Source organism: Schistocerca gregaria, chromosome 3 (genome assembly GCF_023897955.1).
Source record: "Schistocerca gregaria isolate iqSchGreg1 chromosome 3, iqSchGreg1.2, whole genome shotgun sequence".
NCBI classification, from domain to species: Eukaryota; Metazoa; Arthropoda; class Insecta; order Orthoptera; family Acrididae; genus Schistocerca; species Schistocerca gregaria.
In genome coordinates this window covers 203494482-203521564 of record NC_064922.1, presented here as the reverse complement: position 1 = coordinate 203521564, position 27083 = coordinate 203494482, and the positions used below count along the sequence as shown (strand labels likewise).

Sequence of the window (27083 nt, the reverse complement as noted above, 5' to 3'; positions counted from 1 at the left end):
GAAACTATATCACAAGATACACAACAGTATTTTTCCATGTGGTAAGTATGTTTCTTTCAAATAAAATATGACAAGCTAACTGCAATTCTATTAAGTTGCTTAGATGTATATTTTAGTAAATATGTTGACATTAAATGTTAAAGTAATATTTACCAGCTGATGGTGACGTAGAGGATGGTAATGAGTGGTCAATAGAAGCAGCAACTCCACTGAGGGCATTACTAACCAAGTTCTTAAGACTAGAGGACACTGTAGTCGGTACAGATGGAGAGGAGCTCAGAAGACTCGTAATAGTTGGAGATGACCCACGATTGGTGATTGCCTGTTGCAGCAATGATGTCTGAAATGAGAAATTTTATGCAATAATGAAACAAGTGATCATCACATGCACTGGTAATTAGTCCTCTCACATCCTATGTAGAGGAGTTGTTGTCACTTAGCATAGAAAATACTGTGTGTGTGTGGTGTTTTTATTTTTGTTTATATTTCACAGAGTATTGAATTCTTTTTTAATATGTATGACATGGTAATTAGATTTTTTTAAATTTCATTCTTGTACTAGTATGTTACATCAAAAACATAAAGTTGTGTAGTTACATTTTTGTTTGTTTGTTTGCAGGTACATGTGAGCAGTCCTGATACACACAAAAATCCCTGCAGTACACTGCTAGAGGAGTCAAAAGATAAAGGTGCAGTCCATAGATAAAGTGGAGTATCGTGCAGTAATTTGCTTTCTGCATTTGAAATGGAACAGCATGCAACAATCCACGCTGAGCTGGTGGAAATGTATAGGAACAATGCACCATTACATGATGCAATTGTTAGGTGGTGTAGACACTTCCAGTGTGGCCACAAGGTCTATGTGACAAAGATCAAATTGGCAGACCATCTCTCTGGTAAGAATTGGGATTCCAATCCAGATGACTTCTTGAGACACCTAATCACAATGGACAAATGCTTGGTGTCACTATGACCCCAAGACAAAGAAGCGAAGTAAGCAGCGAAATGTGGATTCACCACTGCTGAATTAAGCAAAGACACAACCATTATCCGGCAACATGGTCATGGTTATTTTTGGGACAGCCACAGTATGGTGTTAATAGGTTATGCTTATAAGGAGGGCAAGCTGTCACAATAGCGAGCTACCGAAATCTCCTGACGAGGTGGTGTTGCTCTGTGACACAGGCGCAGCTCATTCTGTAAAGGATACAACTACTCATGCTCCTGCTTTGGGCTGTCAAATATTTCCTTATGCCCCACTGTCTCAGGACAAAACACACAGTGACTTCTGCTACCTTCTCCAAATTAAGATAACATTGTGTGGCAGGCATTTCCAGAATGCTGGTGAGGTTATTTTTAGATTGAACATATCACGAACAAACAGCCAAATTGCCGAATTCTGCAACACAGGTTTTCGCTAAGTTATCTGTCAATGGGAAAAATGTGTTGCAATGAAATTTGAATATGTAGAGAAGAGCTCAGCATGACCAAGTGTAGTGGTTTCAGAATAATTTTTTCAAGATGATAATTAAAATTTTATGAGCACCTGCTGTGTACGTACAGTATTATTCTTCACAGGTGAAATGTCAAGTCTAATAATCGTGTTTAACGAAACAATCAAAAAATAGTGAGAAAAGATTATGACAATGAAAAAGAGAAGTGAAGACGGTTGTATGAAAGAGAAGTGAGAACTGTTGTGTGTTAACAGATGGTAGACCGATAGAGTGTCAGGATGCAAGGATATGTTAGAGGGCAATTTCTTGTCTCTCAAGTTTTAGGTGGGAAGGTCCACATAGCCACTGTCCTGTACAAGGCAATGAAGACCATTGAATTACGCTGTAGAGCATATTTGGCAACTGGGTTCTGGGCATCCCCAATGCAGATAGTTCAACTATGCTGATTCTTGTGATCAGTCAATTTAGAGGAGGTCATTCCTACAGAGGTGTATAATACTTAACAACAAAAATAACTGTTTTATGAAGTGCCATTGTCAAGTAACATAGCTCAATGAAACTTGAATGGTACCTAGAAAGAACTGCTACAGTACAGTACAGTACAGTACAGCAGGTAACTGAAAGAAACACACAATGAAACAAACCAAAATTGCACTTTATTCAAAGACAATAATTACACTGGAGTCACCGTGATATTCATGGTCCCTTGGACATTACAAAAGGTGGGACATGGTTCTTTATACAGTGTAATCATCACGGATGGCAATGCATGCTCCATAACATGCTGGCCACAAGGTTGGCAAACAAGTTTTTGTTGTAGGGCATTCCATTCCTCCATCACTGTAGTTGACAATTGCTGCATGGTCACCGGTACTTCGTGCATGTGCTGCGACTATTTGTGATGGTATTTTGTCTTTTTTAGTCCTTTTAATTTCATGACAACCTGATGATGAGAACATTGTCTCTTGAAACGCGTTGTTAAAATATATGTATAAGAATCGCAGTTGAATGCTAACAGTGATAACCAGAACTACGCCGTCTTCAGTCCTGAGACTGGTTTGATGCAGCTCTCCACGCTACTCTATCCTGTGCGAGCTTCTTCATCTCCCAGTACCTACTGCAACCTACATCCTTCTGAATCTGCTTAGTGTACTCATCTCTTGGTCTCCCTCTACGATTTTTACCCTCCACGCTGCCCTCCAATACTAAATTGGTGATCCCTTGATGCCTCAGAACATGTCCTACCAACAGATCCCTTCTTCTGGTCAAGTTGTGCCACAAACTTCTCTTCTCCCCAGTCCTATTCAATACTTCCTCATTAGTTATGCGATCTACCCATCTAATCTTCAGCATTCTTCTGTAGCACCACATTTCGAAAGCTTCTATTCTATTCTTGTCCAAACTATTTATCGTTCACGTTTCACTTCCATACATGGCTACACTCCATACAAAAACTTTCAGAAACGACTTCCTGACACTTAAATCTATACTCGATGTTAACAAATTTCTCTTCTTCAGAAACGCTTTCCTTGCCATTGCCAGTCTACATTTTATATCCTCTTTAATTTGGCCATCATCAGTTATTTTGCTCCCCAAATAGCGAAACTCTTTTACTACTTTAAGTGTCTCATTTCCTAATCTAATTCCCTCAGCATCACCCGATTTAATTTTACTACATTCCATTATCCTCGTTTTGCTTTTGTTGGTGTTCATCTTATACCCTCCTTTCAAGACACTGTCCATTCCGTTCAACGGCTCTTCCAAGCCCTTTGCCGTCTCTGACAGAATTACAATCTCATCGGCAAACCTCATAGTTTTTATTTCATTTCCATGTATTTTACTTCTTTCTCCAAATTTTACTTTTGTTTCCTTTACTGCTTGCTCAATATACAGGTTGAATAACATCGAGGATAGGCTACAACCCTGTCTCACTCCCTTCTCAACCACTACTTCCCTTTCATACCCTTGACTCTTGTAACTGTCATCTGGTTTCTTGTACAAATTGTAAATAGCCTTTCTCTCCCTGTATTTTACCCCTGCCACCTTCAGGATTTGAGAGAGAGTATTCCAGTCAACATTGTCAAAAGCTTTCTCCAAGTACATGGATGCAGAATTGTTAAGAGCATACCCAACAGCAGGATATTAAAGAGTGCACCCTTTTTAGCAGTGGTTCATCTTTTCTAATAAAATAACTGCCTCAGTAGTGATCTTCAACACAACTGACGAAAGGAAATCCTCTTTATCATTCAAATCCACACAAAGTGTACAGAATTTTAAATGTTCATGCTCCAACTAATAATTAAAAAACCGAAAGAAACCAGACAGAATATACACCAATACTGGAAGAAAACAGATAATTACACGAGTAAAATACCATTGAAGCATACCTTTATTCTGCCAGGTGATTTCAAAGCACAAATTGGGGGAGGGGGGGGGGAATTATACAGGAAGATAGTTGGTTTTTATTCTGCACACCTGCGTACCAACAGAAATCAGGAAATAATGACAGAATTATGTGCTAATCTCAACATACTTCTAAAATCCACATCCTTTGACGGAAAACCCAAGAAGCTAACAACATGAATGTCACCAAATCCAATATGTGGAGGGCAATAAGCAGAAAGTCATCAAAATTAATAATGAATGTTGGAGTTATGAAACCTGCAAATATCTAATCAGACCACTACATGTCAGTAGCTAAATTTAAGATTGAGCCTGAAGTATGTACAAAACGTGAAATACAAACCAAGATCCTTAAATATAACACTGATAGGCTGGAGTTGGGAAAATTAAAAGCAAAACGTCCAAAATCAGGACATTCATACATAGGACACTCTTCGAAATGGCATCTTGATGATTTGGCAATCAGAACAGCACCACTGACTAAATGAAACAGACAGATATGGTGGAATGATCAATGTGACAAGGCTCTACACAGGACAGACAGAAGCTATGGGAAAATTAAAATACAAATAAAAACCAGAAAAACAGTAACATCATCATAGAAAGAAGAAGAGATGCCAGAAGAACTTTCAAAAGAGAGAGAAAGTTATTCATCAGGAATGAGCTATACCAACTCAATGAAGATTTTAAGAAGCATAAGATGAGCAACAATTTCCAACTGCCGAGGAAACAACTGCCGAGGAACAACTGACCAAATTTATACCACCAACTTTCCAACTTTTAATCTTGAAAACTACTCTTAACTGGAAACTGTGACGTAATAGCAAAATTCTTTGAAGATTAACATAATTGTCATGAATGCCAATCACAATTTATCGGGAATAAAAACTGTAATCAAAACAATGACTCTACAGCCCCAGATTAAGAAGAAATTAAGGAAATTATATGCTCACTGAAAACCAATACGGCAACTCTTAAGATGGAACTAAGGTGGAGTTATGGAAAGCATCTACGTCTACACTCTGCAAACCACTGTAAGGTGCTAGACAGAGGGGTACAACCCACCGTACCAATAATTAGGCGATCTTCCTATTCCATTCATGTATGTAGCGTGGGAAGAATTATTGTTTGAATACCTCCTTGTGTGTAGTAATCATTTTAACCTTATCTTCACTATCCTTATGTGAGCAATACATAGGGTGTTTTAGTATATTCCTAGAGCAATCATTTAAAGCCAGTTCTTGAAACTTTGTTAACAGACTTTCTCAGGATAGTTTACATCTATCTTCTAGAGTCTCCTCCAGTCTCTCTGTGACATGCTCCCACAGATTAAGATCTGTGATCATTCGTCCTGCCCTTCTCTGTATACATTCATTACCTTAGTCATATCTGGTAGCAGTCCCACACATTGAGCAATATTCTAGAACTGGTTGCATGACTGATTTTTAACCAATCTCCTTCATAGGCTGACTGCACTTTCTCAGTATTCTAATAAACCAAAGTCTACCACCTGCTTTATCCAAGAAAACCTACATAATCATTCCATTTCACATCCCTACAAAGTGTTACATCCAGGTATTCGCACGAGTTGGCCGATTCCAAGTGACTCACAGATATTATCGTCATAGAGGATACTACGTTCTTTGGTTTTGTAAAGTGCAAAATTTAACATTTCTGAACATTTAGAGCAAGTTGCCAATCTCTGCACAATGTTGAAATCTTATCAACTGAAGATTTATGCAGCTTCTTTCAGATAGTACTTCATTACAGATAACTGCATCATTTGCAAAAAGCCTGATTTTACTATTAATATTGTCTGCAAGGTCATTAATATACAATATGGACAGCAAGGGCCCAAACACGCTTCCCTGGGGCACACCTGAAGTTACTTCTGTATCTGACAATGACTAGCCATCCAAGATAACATGTTGTGTTTTTCCTACCAAAAAGTCCTCAATCCAGTCACAAATTTCCACTTGATACCTCATATGATTGTACTTTTGACAATAAGCATAAGTATGGTACTGAGTCACATGTTTTTTGGAAATCAAGAAATACTGCATCTATCTGATTTACCTTTGTACGAGGTTTTCAGTATATCGTGCGAGAAAGTGCGAGTTGGGTTTCACATGATCGATGTTTTAGAAATATGTTGGTTGGTATTGAGGAGGTCTTTCTGTTCAAGATACCTCATTATGTTCAAGCTCTGAATATGTTATAAGATTCTACAACAAATCGATGTCAAGGATATTGGAAGGTAGTTTTGCGGTTCACTTCTACTACCCTTCTTGTAGACGGCTGTGACCTGTGCATTTTTTCAAGAACTGGGCATGATTTTTTGTTCAGGAATCCACAATAGATTATAGTTAGAAGAGGGACTAAAACAACTGCAAATTCAGTATAGAATCTAACCGAAATTCCACCAGGGCCTGGAACTTTGCTCAATTTTAATGATTTCAGATGTTTCTCAACACCACTGACACTAACACGTGTTTCATTTATCTTTTCAGTGGTATGAGGATTAAACTGGGGCAATTCTCTTTGGTTTTCCATTGTAAAGGAACATTTGAAAATGGAGTTGAGCATTTCAGCTTTCGCACTGCTATCCTCAATTTCAGTCCCTGTCTCATTCGCTAGAGACTAGACACTAACAATTGGTGTCACTAACAGCCTTACATACAACCAGAATTCCTTTGGGTTCTGTGAAAGATCACTGACAGTATTCTGCTATGATAGTCATTGAAAGTATCATGCATTGCTCTCTTGACAGCCAAACACATTTCATTCTGTATGTCTCTATCTATAGCCCTATGCTTTGTTTTACACCTATTATACAGTAATCACTGTTTCTTTAAAAGTTTCTTTACAGTGGCTGCATACCATGGAGGTTCCCTCGTATTATGAACTGTTCTACTGGGTACACATCAATCCAGCGCATGGTCAACTGTTCTTTCAAACTTGAGCAAAATTTCCTCTAATGCCCCTGCCCGGTACTGGAAGTTGCATGTTTCTCACTGAGATATGAGACTACAGATTTTTTTAATCTAGTGTACTGAATATATACATCTTGTTTTAATTGTCCTTTGTGCTTTGTTAATCATTGCTGCCACAACTGCATAATGGTCACTGATATCAGTCTCTCTGTGGGCATCCTCAGAGGCGTCAGGTCTATTTGCTGCCATTAGATCCAATATATTTCCACCATGAGGGGGTTCCTAATTATCTGTTCAAGGTAGTTTTCAGAGATGGCATTTAGTAAAGTTTCAGAGGATGTCTTATCAGCCCACCATTAACAAAACTGGAATATTCCCAATTAATTGTTGGGATTTAAGTCTCCATCAACAATTGCAGTACGACTGGGAAACTTATGAACAAGTGAACTGAAGTTTTCTCTAATGTTTTTGGTTACAGCAGGAGATGAGTGATGGACAATTCAAGGAACCAATTACCATTGTATGTGTGCCCCTGATACTGAATCTTGCCCTAACAATTTCACATGCAGCTTCAATTTCTATCTCGGTGGATCTGAGTTGTTTTTTTGTCTACTCCAACAAATACACTACCTCCATTTCTCATTTACCTAGGCTTTCAATAAACACAAATTCTCCCCAAAAATCTCACTCCTATTGATTTCAGGTTTAAACCAGCCCTAGATGATGACATCTATCTTAAACTTAAAAATATGAGACATAAAATCTCAGAGAGAGAACAAACACCAAGAGGACTGTAAAACAGCCATCATTTATCCTCTGCATAAAACAGGACCTAAATGGATTTCTGAAATACATGTCATGAAGCAAAAAGATCTGGAATCTAAAAACTATTTTCAAATGAGACATCTGAGCAACAAAGATACAACAATTACATTTGTAGATTTCAAGAAGGTGTGCAGTTCCATTGACAGACAATCTTTCATCAATATTAAGAAAGAATTCAGAGTAAATCCAAAAACTACAAACATTATCCAAGACACATTAATACATACTTCATCTAAAATATAGTTCTGTGGAGAATTCTCAAAAAATTTTGAGATACAAACAGGAGTCAGGCAGGGGGCTGGACCATCACCTTTTCTCTTGAAGTGCACCCTGGGGAGGGTGATTAGCATGTGGAGAAAATCCAACATGAAAGGCATCAAATTGGAAAAACTAAGAAGTAGTATCTATGTGTACTGCCTGGCATTCACAAATGGCACTCTCTTGGTAACTGACATATCAGAAAATCTCAAATTCCAGATAGAAAACCTAATTGTGCAAGCAGGAAAAATCAGTTTATGAATGTCTTTCCCAAAGACATAATATAAAAAAAGTAGATTGTTCAGGGAAATTACTCATAAACGAAAAGAAAATACAAGGAGTCAGCTCATTCAAACATTCAGGTAGGTGGCTAAGCATTAACAATAAGAGAAGACCAGTCTAGAGATAAGAGCAAATAAAATGAACAGTGCATTACAGAGTGCCAGAAACATATACACGAAAAAATCTTTATAGTGGTAAACCAAAATCAAATAGTGAGATATGACACACTAAAATTAGTGCTGAAAGACAGCAGAAACAAAATTGCGAAAACAGAAAGAAGAACAGTTAAAAAGCATACTTGGGGTCTAAGAACAACAGGCCATGACTGAACAAAGAAATCTATGAACTTTTACATAATATAATACATACAATGCGCAAAAGAAAAAGGTTGTTCCTCAGACATTAGGTTAGAATCAAAGATGACAGACTGATGAACAAATCTTCAGTACAATTAGCAAACTGAAAGCACAACTAGCATGGTTTCCACAAACAATAAATGACCTAAAAGAAGCAACAACATAATGGACACACATGGAATTTACTTAAGAAACGAAATTAATACAGTGATGTTCATGGACAAACAGAAAGCAAATGAGAACAATGAGCAGCTCGAGAAGCAGAAATCAGGACCTACAAAATGAATGTAGGGGAAGATGAGGAAGAAGAATGCATGCAGCAAGAATTGAAAGACTGATTTATTGTGCTCTGTAAAAGCGCTATTCAAATAACAACATTTTCAAATTGATGACAGAAAATAGCTTTTGAGCACTAGCTCTTTTTCAAGCCAAAGTACACACATTCACATACATGACCACACAGATACCCAAATGCCCACTTTTGTCACCTCAGGAAGACCTACAAATGACCCAAATAATTACAGAGGCACATTCAAAAATTTTCTAAAGCATTGCTCAGTCATTCAGAGCCCCTACTAGACCCAAAACTAAAACATTAACATAAATGAGTATTGCTGTGATCGCACAAGTGTGCGTTTAGGTGTATGGTTGCATGTATGAATTTGTGTACTTTTGATAGAATAATGGGCTGGAGCAATAAAGCTAGTGTGAATGTTTGTTTCCCCATCTTCTTTATCTCATAGTTCTGAACTGCACTATTAATTTCATCTCTCTTCCTCTTAACGTATTTTTACTTCTCTCTCTCTCTCTGTCAGCATCTATGGACTCAAGCTGTTGCAGTGCTTGCCAATATACTATCTTTGACCTCCTATCCCCTCCCCCACTCTCTCTCTCTCTCTCTCTCTCTCTCTCTCTCTCTCTCATGCGCACAAACATATTTGTCTCCCTTCATCCTTAAAACAGGTGCCCCCCACTCCCAGTTATTCTGGAGGATGGATGAACAGTTACAAAGCCCGGATTTTTTTAAAAAAAATAAGTCTATTGGCAACATTGAAAATTTCACCGCCTGATGGTAAATACTTGCCAGTACTAATGTCTCATAATCTTACAGTTTTCTCAAGAGGCTTGTTCTTTTGGGAAAAATTAATTGTTTGGATAATACTATCTATAAAAAAAAGTGTTAAACAAGTTAATTCTCACTCATGGTTGAGACAATTTAAACCACAGTTGTTTTTAATCCTGGCAGTTACTCAGGTCACTGTCGCAGTCTCTATTGTAGCTTTTTTGTACCAGCAGCTATGCACATAAAATACATACAATTATTAAAAAACATGTTAAAATACAAATTGATTCTTGTTGCAAAAATCAATCTGTATTTTGTACACAGCCACAGTCTTTAAATATCAGTTTTTGACAAAATAACGTGTTAAAGGATGTATGTGAAAAAACTTGAAAGATGTGTAACAATTATAGTTTAATATATGCAGCAAAGATACATTACCTTTTCACATAGAATTCAAGGGGCTTTATAGACGCAAGACAAGTCAACTAAAACTGTTTTATAATAATAAAAGAACAGTTTAGCAGCAGCATAAAGGGGGAAAAATTGAAATTAATATTTCAACAAGAATCAAAGTATACAAACAGTAAAGCTGACAGTATTTAGTGTACAAAGAAAGGAAGATTTGCTATCACCTGTGCATTAGGTGCAGGGGATGGGCTCTTGAGTAAGCTCGTAAGCAGTGGTGACGTAGGCATTGGTGCAATGGGAGGCTTCACATCTACTGGTGGTTCCTCTCCTACAATCTAAATTTAGATACAGGCCACTATTAGTGTGATGACAAAATACATTTATCAATACTGAGTGAATTCTTTTATCAGCTGTTTAAGAACCATGACTATCTTATCACTTAACAATATTACTGCATCTAAGTGATTCTTTTATTTTCTTTTTTGTGCAAATTACAAGTTGGATAATAATGAACGCTGTGGACTTGACAAATGAAGCTAAACACGATCACATGCATCAATACAAAAAACTGTAATTATAAAAATACACAAAACACATGCCTGAAGAAAATACTAACAGTATCAGAAACAAGACTGGTTCCAAAGAAAGAAAAAACAAGACAGAAGAAATAAGCAGCAGATATAACTAAAAAAAAAAGTGGACAATCTCTGCAGCATCCAAAGATAAATATTCAAGATTAATGACATCAGGTATTAACTACTGAAATTAAAGTATGTTCCTTAAAATGCTGTATGTAGGATATCAGATAACGAATGGGACGCAACTAAATTGCAAATTTATAGAAAACACTATTTTTATTTCAGTTATCTTGTAAGAGATTCTTCACTTGTGGAAAGCCATTACAAGTCCGACTGACACAATAAGCAAACAAATGATCACATACTGGAGGTAATTTCCATCCAACAGGAAGATCACTTAAGTACAATAACATTTCCCAAATTTTCATAAAGCTAACTATTCACAAATTTTCAGTTCAATTTATTTTTTATATGTACACTAATAAACCAAAACATAGTTTAAGTTTTAGCAGGAGTTATCAGTCAATCACAATTGGCATCTACGTCAACGGAGAAAAAATAAAAGGTTGGGGGTGGGGAATGGGGCAGGGGTGAGAGAGAGGTTTATTTAGTATGGGAAACTATGTTTTCTTTCATCTTCCATTTACGAGGAAAAAGATCTCTAAATCAAGCAAGAAAACACTACTACTAACCAAATGACAAAAACAGTGAAGAAAATTTTACTTTATTTTTAGTTTTTGGAATCTAAAATCCTTAATCCAATAGGGATAAGGGTTTCAGGAAACAATTATTTACTCCTCTGGACAGGATGAAATCTGTGGGACACAGAGGATAAGTTAGGTGACAGCAAACGACTGCTGTGCTCAAAATTGCAGAAGAAGCTAATGGAGAGTTTGGCCTCACCAGAGACAGTCAAAGTTAATTATACTTTTGAGTTACATCAGAGTGTTACCCAGTTCAGTAAAGGTATAAAGAGCAAAAGAATAATTGTGTAAGGAGTGACAAAAACGTAAATGTGTGCTTGTGAAGTCAACCCCATCCTTCTCATGTTCACTGTTCCTTGACCGTCAGTATTATTACCTGTACGAAACAATCTCTTCATAGTAAATTCCTACTGGTGAAGCCCATTTGTGGCCTAAAGCTGTCCTTCCTTTGTAAAGTTTTAAATTTATAAGTATGTAAGTGAAGTTTTCTTGTTTGCTACACTACACACTGCTATGTGTGCAATTTTCAGTTAATTTGTGTTTCTTGTATGCATTTAAAGAAACTTAAGACAAATTCTTATTGAATTTTCTCCATCTCTTCTTTTAACCTGGGCCTCCAGCCTGTCATAACCAAAACATTAAGTAATCATGCATTAATTGTCTTTACACAGTATGGATCAATTCCAAAGGCTTGTTTGTGATTTTTGTTTTCTGGAGTGATCAATTTTGTTTATACTTAGCAAATGAACATCTGCATTCTCTCATTTTTGTGGGGCACACATTTTACTTTATGTGATGGAAATAGAAAAATTAGACTTTAAGGACCCATCAACAACACGGTCATTTGTGATTGAGTACAATACTGATCATGTGAGAATAGTGAAGAGTACTGTCTACATTTCAAAGAAATAGTCATGGTATTTGCCTTAAATAACTTAGGGACAACAGAATAAAGTTCTAAATCTTAAAAATAAAAGGGTCCAGACAAAGGTTTCAAATTTGTGCCTTTCAACCAACATTTGAACAACACTGCCAGCAAGCTCATGCTGTACAAGTGAAGATGCTGTCTCATTAACTGTAGGACAAAAATGAATGTAAATTTTTCAAGGTTGTGATTCATAACCATCCAACAAGAACTAATATTCTCCCCTATAACTCCACTACAGTCAATTAAAATGTGGAAGGTTTGACAAGAAGATGATATATTTACTATAGTAATTAGTAATAATCAGTACTGTAGCTTGTAACAAATTATAATCATCCACTTCAAAGTTTCCATCAAGATCAAATTCAATAGTAACCTAACAATTGATATCTGTTACACACTAGCTACTAACCATCCTTATTAGGAACTTGTAAGTTCATTAGTAGCTAACTGTCTTATATTATCTTTCAATATCTGTATATATCCCCTATACACTCCTTGCATTTATCTGCCTTCCCTTCCTTGCTTAGAACCGGTTTTCTGTCTCAGCTCTCTTATTTTCCTGTAGGGAGTATATATATAAAATACACACACACACACACACACACACACACACACACACACACACACACACACACACACACACACATTTTTCCCATGTGGAAGTTTCTTTTCATTATATACACTCCCTACAGGAAAATAAAAGAGACCTTTGGAGAAAAGAGAGCTGAGACAGAAAACCGGTTCTAAGCAAGGAAGGGAAGGCAGATAGGTGCAAGGAGTATATAGGGGGTCTATACAAAGGTGATGTACTTGAGGGCAATATTATGGAAATGGATAAGGATGTAGATGAAGATGAAATTGGAGATATGATACTGCGGGAAGAGTTTGACAGAGCACTGGAAGACGTAAGTGAAAAAAAGGCACCAGGAGCAGACAACATTCCATCAGAACTACTGATAGCTTTGCAAGATCCGGCCATGACAAAACTCTACCATCTCGTGAGCAAGATGTACGAGACAGGCAAAATACCCTCAGACTTCAAGAAGAATATAATAATTCCAATTCCAAAGTAAGCAGGTGTTGACAAGCTGAAATATTACTCTATCTCATTGCCCTATCAGAACCCCTCGGAGAGCATTAAAGATAAACCCCAGTCCTAATTGTCCAATTGTAAAGTGACCCATTTCCAAATTACATACAAAAATAACCATAATTTCAGTATACATATGATTCGAAAATGATGCTTTGCTGATTAACATTGTTCTTATGTGGGAAACAGAATATAAATGTGAACTTAATACTGTAACTAATCGAAAGAAATGTAGCACATGGTCAGGATGTACCAGTAAACCTATCAGTATAAAATTACTACAGCAAATTAAATAGAACATATAAATAAAGCATGTTAATTGAATTCCGATATATGTTAGCACTAAAATTCAGGCACTAGTTGATTTGTTATAAACAAATGTAATTGTTACCTGTAACATAATTAGTCAGAAAAAAATGCTCAAGATTAGATGGGTAGATCATGCATCTAATGAGGAGGCACAGAATAGAATTTGGGGGGGGGGGGGAGGGGGGGGGAAAGAGGAATTTGTGGCACAAGTTGACTAGAAGAAGCAACATGTTCTGAGACATCAACAACATCTGTATTTCTATACTGACAAAGGTTCTGTAGCATTGGAAACACTGGTTCTCACCCGATCACTGAAGTTAAGCTATATAGGGTCCAGTTCATACTCGGATGGGTGACCACCAGAGAATACCGTGTGCCACTGGCTCACAGACATGTAAGTCACCAAAGTGGCACCCTATCAGAAAACTTGCAATTGAGCCATACAACATCACCATCATTTCGGAGGCGTGCCGGCACTGGATTAAATCCACCTGACAGATTAACGATAAGGGCAATGTGTCGACCAGTCCAGAAGTGATTTTTTTGGATGGTTTGCCACATACTGGGCTGGTACCCACATTGTTCCAGTTACACAATTCATAAACATTTCAAAAACATTTTCACGATTTCACATGGTATGACACTAGATGCACGTATATGGGGTACACAAATTCTGTCCCACGAAGAAAGGATTGGCAACAGGAAAAGCATCTGGCCACACACACAACCCTTTGAAGATATAGGAAAAGAAGAAAGAAGTACACTCCTATTAAGAATTTTATTTCAGATGTATGTTCAGGGGTATTTTTTATTTCTGCTACTGTCTAGGTTTAAATAAAGCTACAGTTTGACAATACTGACATTCTTAGAAATTTATTTTCATATTGAACAGTTTCAGATTGAATGTGTTCATCTTTCTTGATGGTTTTACAGATGCTTTATTTTTTCAAATTTCTGTTAAGTGCCCTAATAATATGTTAGTATGTTACCCACTTTCTGTAACTGTCCTTTGAGAGCAGTAATATAACAGTCTAAATAATTAAAATATGAAATTTCATCTAATATTAGGTCATGCAAAACAATTATTATTACAAAGGGTCATTTCTTTAGAGCATCAGTTTTGGCTTTATGCTTAACTGTCCTGAATGATGTTAATATAATTACTGCTAATCTGCACACTTGGAAGTGCTCATATCCTCCACTTAAAAACACCAAAGTTTTAATGCAAACTGAACCAGTTTCAGCAACGACCAAATCTACTTATACATTTACTTTGTTTCCTTGTGACTTACTATTTCCTGTGTTTTCATTCTCATACCACCGTACAGTGTTATAATAACAAAAACAAAGTCAAGAATGAACATTGTCGGCTTCACCTATTGCTAACAAAATTTTTATTGTGAGATAGTAGTCAAATTTTAATTATTGCTGTGAAGAAAAAAAGCAGCCAAAATGTTGCAGCTATGCCAGATCAATGCAAATTACTTCTTTAGCCATCTGGATTGGCCTTATACAGCAGCAACATTGCCATTGTTGTCAAAAACAAATTACCACACCCTGCTCCTCTCTATACAAGGGCTGCACTGTTCTGTTTTTGATGTGCTGTGGTAATGTTCCCAGGACTGCAGATGTGCACCTGGAGGCTTACTTAAACACACTAATTATGCAACTTTACTTGTTAGGTGTGATAATTAAACCTTTATGTCTATCACTTGTACAATCAAAATTTTGTAGGTACCACATGGAAATTGGACAATTTTCATTCTTGACCTTATTTTTATGATCCTTCATGTCACCAAAGTCAAAATTAGTTCCCTATTCAGTCATTTCAGTGTAGAGGATGAAAAGTCATTCCAGTATCAAAACTGGTGCTTCCTGTCCATATCCTGACTGGACTATGACAAAAGATTGAAATACATGGTTATTTGGAGCAAAGTTACATACAGCAAGCCCTTCCTACCTCCAGCCAATGAAGTTTCTCACTAGTTACAGTGGAGAGACTGCAAAAGTGCACCGTGGCCTAAAAATGTGTTAGTTGGCTGTGTGTCTGATTGTACATAAATGATGAGGTATTCATTGTATACCTCTGGAAGTCCACCAAAAGGATTGCGTACTGAGAAAATCAACATATTTTATGGTCTGTAAATGATTTCTTAACGCAAAATGAGTCTTAACCCTCAGGCAGGCACCCCTTGTAGAAAGTGCACCAACCACAAACAGCATTATCTTGCACCATTCAACTGTTGCTTGAAAACTGCAAGACACTACCTATTCCTTCATTATAGCTTCAGCTAACGCATTGCTAAGTTGTGCTGTCAAATGTCCAAGTGAGTAACAGCAAAATAAAATACACCACAAGCTATGTGAGAAACAATGTACGATCTGTGCAAGAAATAACCCAGGTCCTAGATTCTAGCTGCACAATCTTACAATAGCTAAAACGACAGTGCCCAATACACAACCTAGCTAAAATAGATCTCTTTGCGATAAGAGGGCCTGGAGCATGTTCCCATGAAGAGAAGATCAGTAGCGACACTAAAGTGACATTAACTGCTGACAGGTGACGACACGAGATCACCAGAAGGAATGGAAGAACTAGCGGGTTCAGGTTGAAGGACTATAGCCTTGGCAGTAGCGTCAGCAGCCACGTTTCCTATTAGACCAGCATGACCAGGGACCCCACAAACATCATAGTGGCTCTCTCAAAATTGGGCATATGGGAGTGTTCTTGGACCCTCTGCTCTAAGGGATCGACTGTGTACAGCACACGCAGGCTCTGAAGGCATTGAGAGAATCAGAACAGACAACAATTGAAAAGCCTGTGTCACCAGAGGTACTGGGTGGCCTGAAACAGGGCGAAGAGCTCTGCTGTAAATATTGAGCAGTGTTCCAGAAGACAGGAGTGCAAATGGACAGATCCCATGATGAAGGCACACCTGACACCATGGTTAGTCTGAGAGCCATCAATGTACACAAAGGTACTGTCGCTAAGTTATGTGAGAAGAGCAAGAAACTTGAAGCAGGGGATCGAATCTGGAGTAGTGCCCTAAGTAAGCAAATGAAGTCCAAGACGAACAGGAGCCGCAGCACAAAGCCAAGGTGGTGAAGGCTTCACACTCATCAGGAAAGTGGAGTTAGTGTGAAAGTGGAGTAAGCTGCCTGAGCAATAGCTGAAAGTAACACAGAAGAGGAACATGCCCCATAGTGGCAGTCAAAGGACTCATTGAAGGAGGACACACAGAATGGATAACCAGGCATGAAAGACAAAAGGCAAGCTTATCCTCTGAGGAGAACATCACTTTGGTATGACAGTGGTAGTTTGGGAGCTTCTACATAGATACTCCCAACGGGATTCGTGTAAAAGGCACCAGTGGCCAAACGGCTTCCATGATGATGAATTGTATTTAGATGGCGTAAGATGGGCAGAGGTGCATATACCTAAATGAAACACCGACAGTCAAGTTTTGAAAGTACAAGGGATTGGAACAAACTGATTCCAGTTCGCTATACTGGAAGTACCGCAAAGGACACGAAGGACACTGAGGGATTAGGTACAGTGGACTGCCAGGTAAGACCGTGAGAGGTCCAACAAAAAAGGAATTTCATAGTTTCAGTGAGTAGAAGAGCAATAGGGCCAGGATGTAAAGATGATGGAAGAAACCCACTGCACTGCCAGAAATTTATACAAACAGTTTTTCTGTGGAAAAGCAAAAGCTATGCATCATGTTCAAAGATGATCAAGGCATCACTGAAGAAGCCACTCAAGGAGACAAGTCTGTGGACAACTTCAATAGATTGCAAAATCATCAACAATAAGGGAGCCACAGATGGCTAGCGGGAGACTGGCCATATTATGCTTAATGGCGATAGCAAAGAAGACGACGCTCAGGACAGAGCCCTGAGGCATCCAGTGTTCGTGGATACAACACACACACACACACACACACACACACACACACCTGGAAAAGATCTGCCTCTTAAAAACATAGGCTTTCTCCAAATCAAAAAATATGGCCATACTGTGGCATTTCCACAGAAAATCGTTCATGACATGGGTTGACAAAGTGATGAGATGGTCAACTGCAGAACGGCACACTCGAAATCCACATTGTGCAGTGGTTAATAAATTGTGAGACTAGGACCAGCTTTTATGCCGGGCATGAATCGCACACCTTCCATCACCTTGAAAACACAGCTGTTGAGAGAAGTGGGGTGGTAGCTAGAAGGATGGTGTTAGGTATGGGTATGATGTGGGCTGCAGGCCACCATCTCAGAAACGTGCCATACGACCAGATGCTACTGTACACATGAAGAAGAAAGTGCTTGCCGACAAGAGAAAGGTGCTGCAACATCTGAATGTCAACATTATTCGGCCCTGGAGCAGAAGATCAGGATGACATGACAGCATGATCTAGCTCCCACGTAATAAAGGCAACACTGTAGAATTCACAATTCTGAGAGGAGAAGTGTATCACCCGAGCCTTCTCCACTCATTTCTGATGGAGGAAGCCAGGGTGATAGGGAGAGGAGCTTGAAATCTCCACAAAATAGCAGTTCAAGGTGTTGGAGATAGCAATGAGGCCACAATGACATCATCTGCCTCATTGCTGGAAATTGGGGAAGCCATCGAAGGTTGGCCCACACGGCAGAAGAGGGAGTGGAACTGTTAAAAGAAATAGTGAATAAAATCCAGCTAGCATTTTTGCTGTCCCAAAGAATGTGACAGCACTGCAGACGCAGCTGTTTATAACGAAAGCAGTTTGCCATCACTGGATAGCGATTAAAAAAGTGGAGAGCATGCCTCCATGCACGAATTGCATCGTGGCACGTCTCAGTCTACCAAGGGACTGGAACAAGGCACAGTAAAGGTGAAGTCTAAGGAATCGGATGTTCTGCGGAAGATGCAGCATGGTAAAAGTGAAGTGTGAGGAACTGAATGTTATGCGGAAGTAAGGCCAACATTTTTAAGATATTCTACCTGGTCATCACAACTGGGGAAATGTCGTTCACTGAATGTCACCAGGAAGGAGTAAAGCCTCCAGTTGGCCTTAGCGAGCTGACAATTGGGTTTACACCTAGGTGGGCAGGAGTCAGCAAACAGAGAGCACACAGGAAGTGGAAGCCTGAATACATGTCAGAAAGAATTGACCATTCGAGATGATGGGCAAACTGGGCAGTGCGTAACGAGAGGTCCATATGGGAATAGGTGTGCGTGGAGATCGAAAGGAACCCGAGTGTTCTAATGTTATGGTAGATGAGATTGAATTGATTGAGAAGGTCAGCCAAGAGGGTACCTCTTGAACAGATTCTGGAAGCTCGAAAGAGGATAGCGTACACTCGAGTCCCCGAGCAGCAAAAAGAGGTGAGGGAGTTGGCCAGTAATCGGGAAGAAGTCCAATCTAGTGACACTGAATGATGAAGGGATGTAGACAGTACAAAGAGAAAAGGTGAAGCGAGGAAGGAAAATACAGACAGCAACAGTTTGCAGCCCGGTGGTCAGTCAGGTGGTTTAACTATGAATGTCATCCCAGAAGAGCAGCATGATTCCCCCATGCGATGGAATATCTCTCATGGAAGGGGGGGGGGGGGGGGGGTCAAAGCAGACTGGAAAGAAATGCGAGAGGTCAAAGCAGTTGCGAGAACACAATTTTGTTTCCTCGCGTCACAAAAAAAGAGGAATTACGGCTGCTCTTGGAATGGCAGCGTCCAAACACCATGAACATTTAACTGGAGGATCGTCATGACAGGTAAACGGGTGAAGGATACAACTGAAGGGTTGTCACCTTGGTGGGTGCCGAGTGCCAGAGTTCGAAGATTCACAGCTACAGGGTGCAATGCCTGGGGATTCTGCTCCACCACAAGATCGACAGAGGTGTTGACATTCTCATGGGGTCGGTCTGAGGATTCAAGGGGGGCAAAAAAAAAAAAAAAAGTATCTCCGAGTTGGCAAAGGAGAAAGCTGTTTGCTTTTGTTTGATTTCTTAGAGATTTTGCGGTTTCAGATGAAGACACTGCTGTTTGTTGGCTGAAGGGGTGTAAAACGTCTTCGCAGGTATATTCCTTCTGTCCTTTCCAGGCAACCTGTTGTGCAGCAGGTGATTTTGCCACTGGAGGAGAAAATTTGAGGGGGGGGTTTCACAGCTGGAGAAGGAGATGGGGATGCTACTATGACACTGGGGAACCACTGTGCTAAATTTGAGGTTGCAAGTCTGCTTGGCAGTGTCTTTTGTGGAGCAACATGTACCAAGAATGCTACTATAAGTGCTAGAAGGTAAAACACGGGTCTTTTGACTAGCCAACAACCTGCAGGCAACAAGATAAGGCACTTTTTCCTTCACACGGATCTCCTGGATGGGCCACTCATTGAGATACACAGAGCATTCTGTATGATTGTCATTCCAACTTACACTGTGGGGAGAGGGAGACGAGCAGTCACCCTCATGAGCATCCCTACCATAAATAACACATTTGAGTGTGGTTTTATCATTGCCACTGGTAGCAGCACATCAGGTTCGGAATGTACAGTCAGATTCTCATGAATTCATAGCTTGATTTGATCTTTGATGGAAGCACCACTTGATCGGACGTGAGGGGGGACCCAATGAATTGCAGTGACACCCTGATGAGAGAGGTACATTTGGATTTCTCCCTTAGTCAGACCAGCGAGCAGCCTAGTGTAAATAACAACATGCGAAGAATTCAGTGTTCGATGGCCTCAACACGAACAGGATAGCTGTGGATGATGATGATGATGTTGTTTGGTTTGTGGGGCACTCAACTGTGCAGTCATCATTGTCCATACAAAGGCCCAAGTATTTTCACACTCAAATTTTTTATGCAGTCCAATCTAGCCACTATCATGGATGATGATATGATAGGACAACACAAACAAACACAAACACCCAGACCCCAGGCAGAGAAAATCTCCAACCCAGCCGGGAATTCGATCCAGGACCCCATGATCTAGAGGCAGCAATGCTAGCCACTAGACCATGAGCTGTGCAGACAATAGCTGTGGAAAAGAGAACCTGCAAGCAGTTGTTCTGCTTGATAATCACAATTAGTCTCCAAACGTGAAGTGCCACCGCGTAAACAACAGGATTTCATAGGGCCTGCAACTGCATCAACATCTTTCTCAATAACAAACGGATTAACTTTAGCAAAGGACTGACCTCCTTCAATGTGTGATACTATGAAGAACTGAGGTGGCGCTGGGAGAGCGTGGGAATCTTTAGCCTCATTCTGTCCACATTTCGTAGACATAGACTCAGATGTTTAGCAGCTCATCTTGAGAGAAACCCCTCAATTGCCAGTGTTTCCGATTACGCGCTCCATCCAACTGGAGGTCCCCCCCCTCAGAGGGGGCCTCACCCACCTTATGTGGTCACACCTCCCAGACTCCTGACAGAGGGACCAACTGCTTATTAGGGAAGGTAACAGCTCAGGCAACCACCCGTCCCTGGGCTTGGTCTGTTCCAGGAGGTACATGCAAACTCCACCCATTCACCCAGGAATTATGCATTATCCAGCCACCTGTTATGCAGCAGACCTGTGATTCAGTCTTCAGCAGCACATAGGAAGGGAAAGGAAACAAAGAGGGACCTCAAACACAGGGGTGGGGAAGGGACAGGAGATGGAGAGCAAAGAAAGGAAGAAAAAAAAAAACCCTCCATTGGTTTTTCTAAGGAGCAAAACTGCTACGGTCATTAGTGCCCGGTCTGTGGCTTAAGAAAAAATAAAGAAATAAACAAATTGAAATCAGCAGCAATGGGAGCAAAACTCAAAAAGTGAGGAAACTAAAAAACAGAAGGAAAGCTTAGAAAATCACTACAGAAGGGGATGTTGTTGCCCCAAAAAGAGCTTCAGTCGGACACTCAAGTAAAAGGTGTCTCACCATCCACAGTTGAGAGCAATGGGGGAGGATTGCTACTTAAAAGATGTCAATGGCTAAAAAGACAGTGCCCTATCTGGAGTCGAGTTAAAATTACCTCCTCCCGATGATGAGTTTGGGAGGAAGAGGTCCAAACACAGGGAAGAGCTTACACGCCCCACAATTTATTGTTGGCAAGTGTAGACCAATGTGCATGCCAAAAAGAGCAACACGATGACATAAAACACTCTATATCGGCGAAGGGAACCATGCGAAAAGCAGGCTGAAGAAAGGAGACTGCAGCCTCCCCAGGAGGTACCATTCGGAACATGAAGGGTGTCGACAGATCGCAGACAGCGAGCCGAAAGATAGGAAACGTGGAAGGACCAGCACAGTTTTGTTGTCTCCACGAATGGGAGAGCAATGGGACCGACTCTTAAAGACAGTGGGAGAAACTCTTTGTAGCGCCAGAAGTTAATACAGACCGTCTTTTTGGCAGAAAAATGGAAGCCATTGGCGACACTCCAGGAGTAAAGACCGTCAAGAGAACGCTGATAACACCGCTCCATGAAACATGTACGCTGCGCGCTGCAATAGATGATCAAATCGTTCATGAAAAGGGAGCCTGATACATCAGCTGGGAGGCAATCCATCATTGGATTGATCGCTATGGCGAAGAGAGCGACTCGCTAAACTGAGCCCTGTGGCACCCCATTCTCCTGGGGAAAGGTGTCTGACAGTTCAAGGTACGTGTGGGTTCTGTCCTGTCAATCCATTAAAAAGGAACAAATAAAAAGAGGGAGGCGACTGCGAAGGCCCCATGTATGCATGGTGCGGAGAATGCCCGCCCTCCAACAGGTGTCGTAAGCCTTCTCCAAAGCAAAGAACACAGCCGCGGTCGGGCGCTTCCACAATAAGTTATTCATAATGAAGGTCGACAAGGTAACCAGATAACCAGATAGTCAACAGCAGATCGGCGCCTACGAAATCCACATTGTACATTGGTAAGTAGGCATCAAGATTCAAGCAGCCAAACCAAACGAGAGTTAACCATTCGCTCCACCACCTTACAGACACAGCTGGTAAGTGAGATGGGTAGATAACTGGAAGGCAAGTGCTTGTCCTTCCCCGGCTTAGGAATCGGTACAACAATAGACTCGCACCAGAATGCGGGAACATGTCCCTCAATCCAGATGCGATTATAAGTACGAAGAAGGAAACCTTTACCTGCAGTAAATAGGGGGGACGGGAGCTGACTAAGAGATGAAGGAGATCAGCTCTTGCCATCGGTGTGTACAATGGAATGTATACAGTACAAAGAGAGAAGGTGTATCGAGAAAGGGAAAGACAGACCAAAACAGCTTGGAAGGAACTGTTTAAGGGGGTTGGGTGATAATGGACAGTATCATGAAGAAGAATCAGGAGTCCTCCATGTGCTTGAGTGCCATTAACAGAGAGGAGATCAAACCGGACTGACTGAAAATGAGGGAAAACAAAGTGATTGTGAGGATGCAGCTTTGTTTCCAGAAGACAGAAGATGACCAGCGAGTAGGATCATAAGAGGATTGACAATTCATCACGATTGGTTCTAATGCTGCGGACATTCCAATGGATAATTGGCATACGGTGGACAGCAAAGGGAAGAATCTCACCACAGTTGCTCTCAATTCAACAACTGCCGAGAGCCGGCGGCCGCCAGCGTGGAATGGCATTTAGCCAAAGGCAGAAGATCCTGATCCATAGGTTGTTCGGGGGCAGCTCCTGCCACCACCGATCAGCCGGTAAATCGGCCGCCAGCAGTGCACCTTGGGGACACGGAAGACGCCGAGGGCGGTTACCGCCAGGTGGCGCGGTAAATGAGACACACTGTGGCGGAGAAGGAGAGGAACTTCGTATCTTTTGAACCTTCTTGGAAACAGGACGTTGAGATGAGGGAGGAATCGATGGTTGTGTTGTCAGGGTACGTAAAAATCTTCGCTAGTAGGTTTTTTACGAAGTCCGGGTGTCTGATTTTGGGGCTCGTGGTGTAGCAGAATCCGATTAAGGGTGAGCCGTAGAGTGAGCAGGTGATAGTAGGTTGAATGGGTGATCTTTGCACTGACCGATCTGACGACTGTGGCATTAAAGGTGGGATCACATGTCTGCATGGCTGCCTCCTTAGTAGGCCGAGGGCAAGGGCAGTGCTATATTTATCTGCCGGAGGCACAGTGGGCTTTCGACTGGCGAATAACTTAAAGCGGCAAATGAAGACCTTTTCCTTCGGTCTTATTTCCTGAATAAGTCATTCATCTTTGAAAGTAGGGCAATCTCTAGAGGAAGCAGCATGATCACCCATACAGTTGATGCAACGAGGGGTGGAGGTGGACAAACACCCTCAAGGGCATCCTTGCCACACTTAACACATTTGGCCGGATTGGAACATGACTGGCTGGTATGACTGAACCGCTGACACAGATAGCAACGCGTAGGGTTTGGGATGTAAGGGCTTTTATGTTTGATGGAAGTTGAACTCTGTCAAATGTCAAGAAGACAGTACAGGATGGAACCAAGTCCTTGTCAATCCTTTTCATGACTCAATGAACAGCCATTACACCCTGGTCAGACAGGTAGTTTTGAATTTCCTTGTCGGACAATCTGTCGAGGGAGCATGTATAAACGACCCTACGTGATGAATTTAAAGTGTGGTACGCTTCCACCTGGACAGGGAAGGTGTGTAGCAGTGAAGTACATAGCAATTTTTGTGCCTGGAGGGCAATGACTGTTTCTAACAACAAGTTGCCATTTCTTAATCGGGAAAAAGACTTTACAGGACCTGCAATTGCGTCAACACCTTTCTGAATAATGAAAGGGTTGAATGTGGAGAAGTCTTGACCTTCGTCCAACCAAGAAACAACAAGCAACTGTGGCACTGATGGAAGAATTGTCCATGGCAGAGACTCATTTAACTTTCACTTGTGAGCAGACATAGTAGATGATGAGGAAACCATTGCGGAAGTATCCCCCATGATTACCGGCGTCTCCGATGGCGCAATCCTTTCTTGTGGGGGCCCTCTCAGAGGGCATTCCCGCCTTAGGTGACTGTTCACACCTCAGGTCACACCTCCGAAGAAACGGACGGAGGAACCAATAGACACTTTCGGAAGATATCAGCTCGGGTAATCACCCCTCCTGGGCCTGGCTGTTACCAGGGGGTACGTACGTGTCCTACCTGTCTACCCAGGGCAGGGAATTACGCGTTACCCCGTCACCGGCTACATGTGGGAATGCATGGGTCAGCCTTCAGACACGCACAGGGAGGAAACAATAGAGGAAGGGAGGCACAAAGAAAAGGAAAGGAAAGGAAAGAAGAGACGTCTGAAACGCTGCAGTGGAGAAGAGGGTAAAGAGAAGAGACAAGGGAAAGAGGCGGACAAATGAAGGACAGAACATAGAGAGTGAAGAAGAGAGACTGTCTTAAAGTTATGAGTGTCCGTCTCCGGACGTAGGCACGGAACATACTCCCAGAAGGGGAGAAGGGGAAGGGAAGAGGCAGGGGGGGAGGGGGGATGTGGAAAAGGAAGGTATGCAGCCCGGAAAGGAAAGAGCCGCACTTGCTCTGGGTCCTGTGCTCTCCATGCACGTATCCACAAAAGAGTTGTGGACACCCCCAGGGGGGGGGGGGGGGGGCGCATTTTCTGATGTCAGGCTATTAAAGCCTCAGAACACATTCCCAAAAACATCCTAGACATGTTCCCAAAGGAGGGGTAAACAGTAACTGGATGGCAGACATGCAGTCAGAAAGGGAAAGATGCTGCAAAGGATGGGGCCCAGGGGTAGCCAAGCACAAACTCACCAAAGAGTGGTGAGCCACCTAGGGTATAGATTTTGTGGTGGGGTACGGTTATGAGCTGGTCGTGGATGCAAGGCTTTGCGGAAGATGTTGTTGGACTGTAATACCTGCTACATTCAGATTCTTTTACAGTGCATACCACAGTAAAGCACAGTGTAAGTAAGTGTTGCACATTACAAGGTTGACTTCACATCAAGTGTGCATATACTTTATTTTACATTTTTACTATTTTATTATCAGATTACAGAGCCAGACTAAAAAAATTCATAGTTTATAAATCCAAACTGGTCTATAAAAACCCTGGAAATCTCCAACTGAACTACTTCTACTTCTTCTCCTTCTCCTTCTCCTTCTTCTCCCTCCTCCTCACCGCCGTCCTCTTCAAATAGAAGATGGTTTTCTCTGCTATCAAGAGCATTACTTGTGCCACACATATTGAAAGATTTAACAATAATATCTTCTCTCACTCTAGACCATGACTGTTTTATCCAATGAAACACTTGTTTGATTGTAACTCATTTTAAAGCACCCTTCAGTATGAATTCATGTTAGGTTTCCCTGCATTCCTCTCTCAAGTACATTTTAAATTGTTTATCTATCGAGACATCAAGTGGTTGCAATTGTGAAGTCAGTCCTCCCGGAATAACAGCAAGCTCTGTTTCCCTATCACAATTTCTCTTTCACAGAATTTTTCAAATGACTACTAAACTGATCTAACAGAAGAAGAGAACTCTTCCGCAATGAAGAACCATTCCTTTTCTCCCACACACTGTTAATCCATAATTTAATGCCAGCCTCCATCCAATTCTTGTCACGTACATGACCACCACCACATGGTGGCATTTCCAAAGGGTTTGGCATTGTTCTACGCTTTAAAATGATCACTGGATCAAGTTTAGTACCACCAACATAACATGAAAGGACAACAGTGTAGTGCTTTTTTCTATGTACACTCGTTTTTATAGTTACAGTTTTAGCACCTATCACATCAATTGTTCTGTTACTCAGAATATCAAATGTCAAAGGACTTTTACGCATATTCGTTATTTGGCTTACTCCACACTGGTTTTCTTTCGATGCGATGGAAATATAATACTTTCCTTTCATAACATTGAGGCATTTTCTGAGATATTTTGATTTTGGTTCACACACTAAGTCCATGACGCTTCATAAAGTTGTAGCACCAACCAACTCCACCCTTAAAGTCTGTTAAGTTCCACTGTAGTGCTAGCTTATATGATCCACTTTTGTATTCATTCCAATGTCATTCTAACACTGCCCTTGAATCCATTTCAACACGTTATCTTTTAGCTTTGGCCATTTTGGATTCAATCCTCTATTTGTACATTTGGTCTTCCTCATGTTTTTCAGTTCTTTTCTAGCCTGCTAAACACAAATGGTTTTTTTCTGTTGGTTGAGGGGTGAAATGCTGCTCAGCTGCTCTGCTTCCATGTTGTTCTGCATATGCTATTAATTTTAATTTATAACCCGCATCTTCTGAATATCTTATTTTTTCCATTATGAAACTAGATACTAAAAAAAATATTTTTCTGTTGCTGATAACACAAGTAACTTTCAATTCAAGTTTACTGGCTCTGTCGGCTGCAATGGTGCATCATGGGCTGGACTGTGTTCTGGATTTGTGATGGCGGGGCGGGAGGGAGACAGTGTTAGCAAGCTTGTAAATCCCTGCAACTCTACTACTGCCAGTTGAATCAAATGTTGCCAGACAGAGAGGTTTCCTGCAGCATCAAATATAAGGTATTTTTTAAGACAGACAGGAATTTTAAATC

The 27083-nt window shown here is 40.7% G+C and overlaps 1 protein-coding gene across 16 annotated transcripts in view; it reads right to left on the bottom strand.

Moving 5' to 3' along the window:
- Positions 1-27083, bottom strand: part of LOC126356142 (bromodomain-containing protein 8) — a 482606-nt gene that overhangs the window by 368691 nt on the left and 86832 nt on the right. For 12 of the 16 annotated variants that reach the window (XM_050006870.1, XM_050006868.1, XM_050006864.1 and 9 more), the window contains exons 7-8: positions 10207-10317; positions 154-340 (exon numbers count right to left, since the gene is read on the bottom strand). In XM_050006870.1, the coding sequence (XP_049862827.1) occupies positions 154-340; positions 10207-10317 (298 nt within the window). The remainder of the gene's footprint in view (positions 1-153; positions 341-10206; positions 10318-27083) is intronic. The other 4 variants (XM_050006869.1, XM_050006871.1, XM_050006877.1 and 1 more) reach the window with 1 other exon arrangement.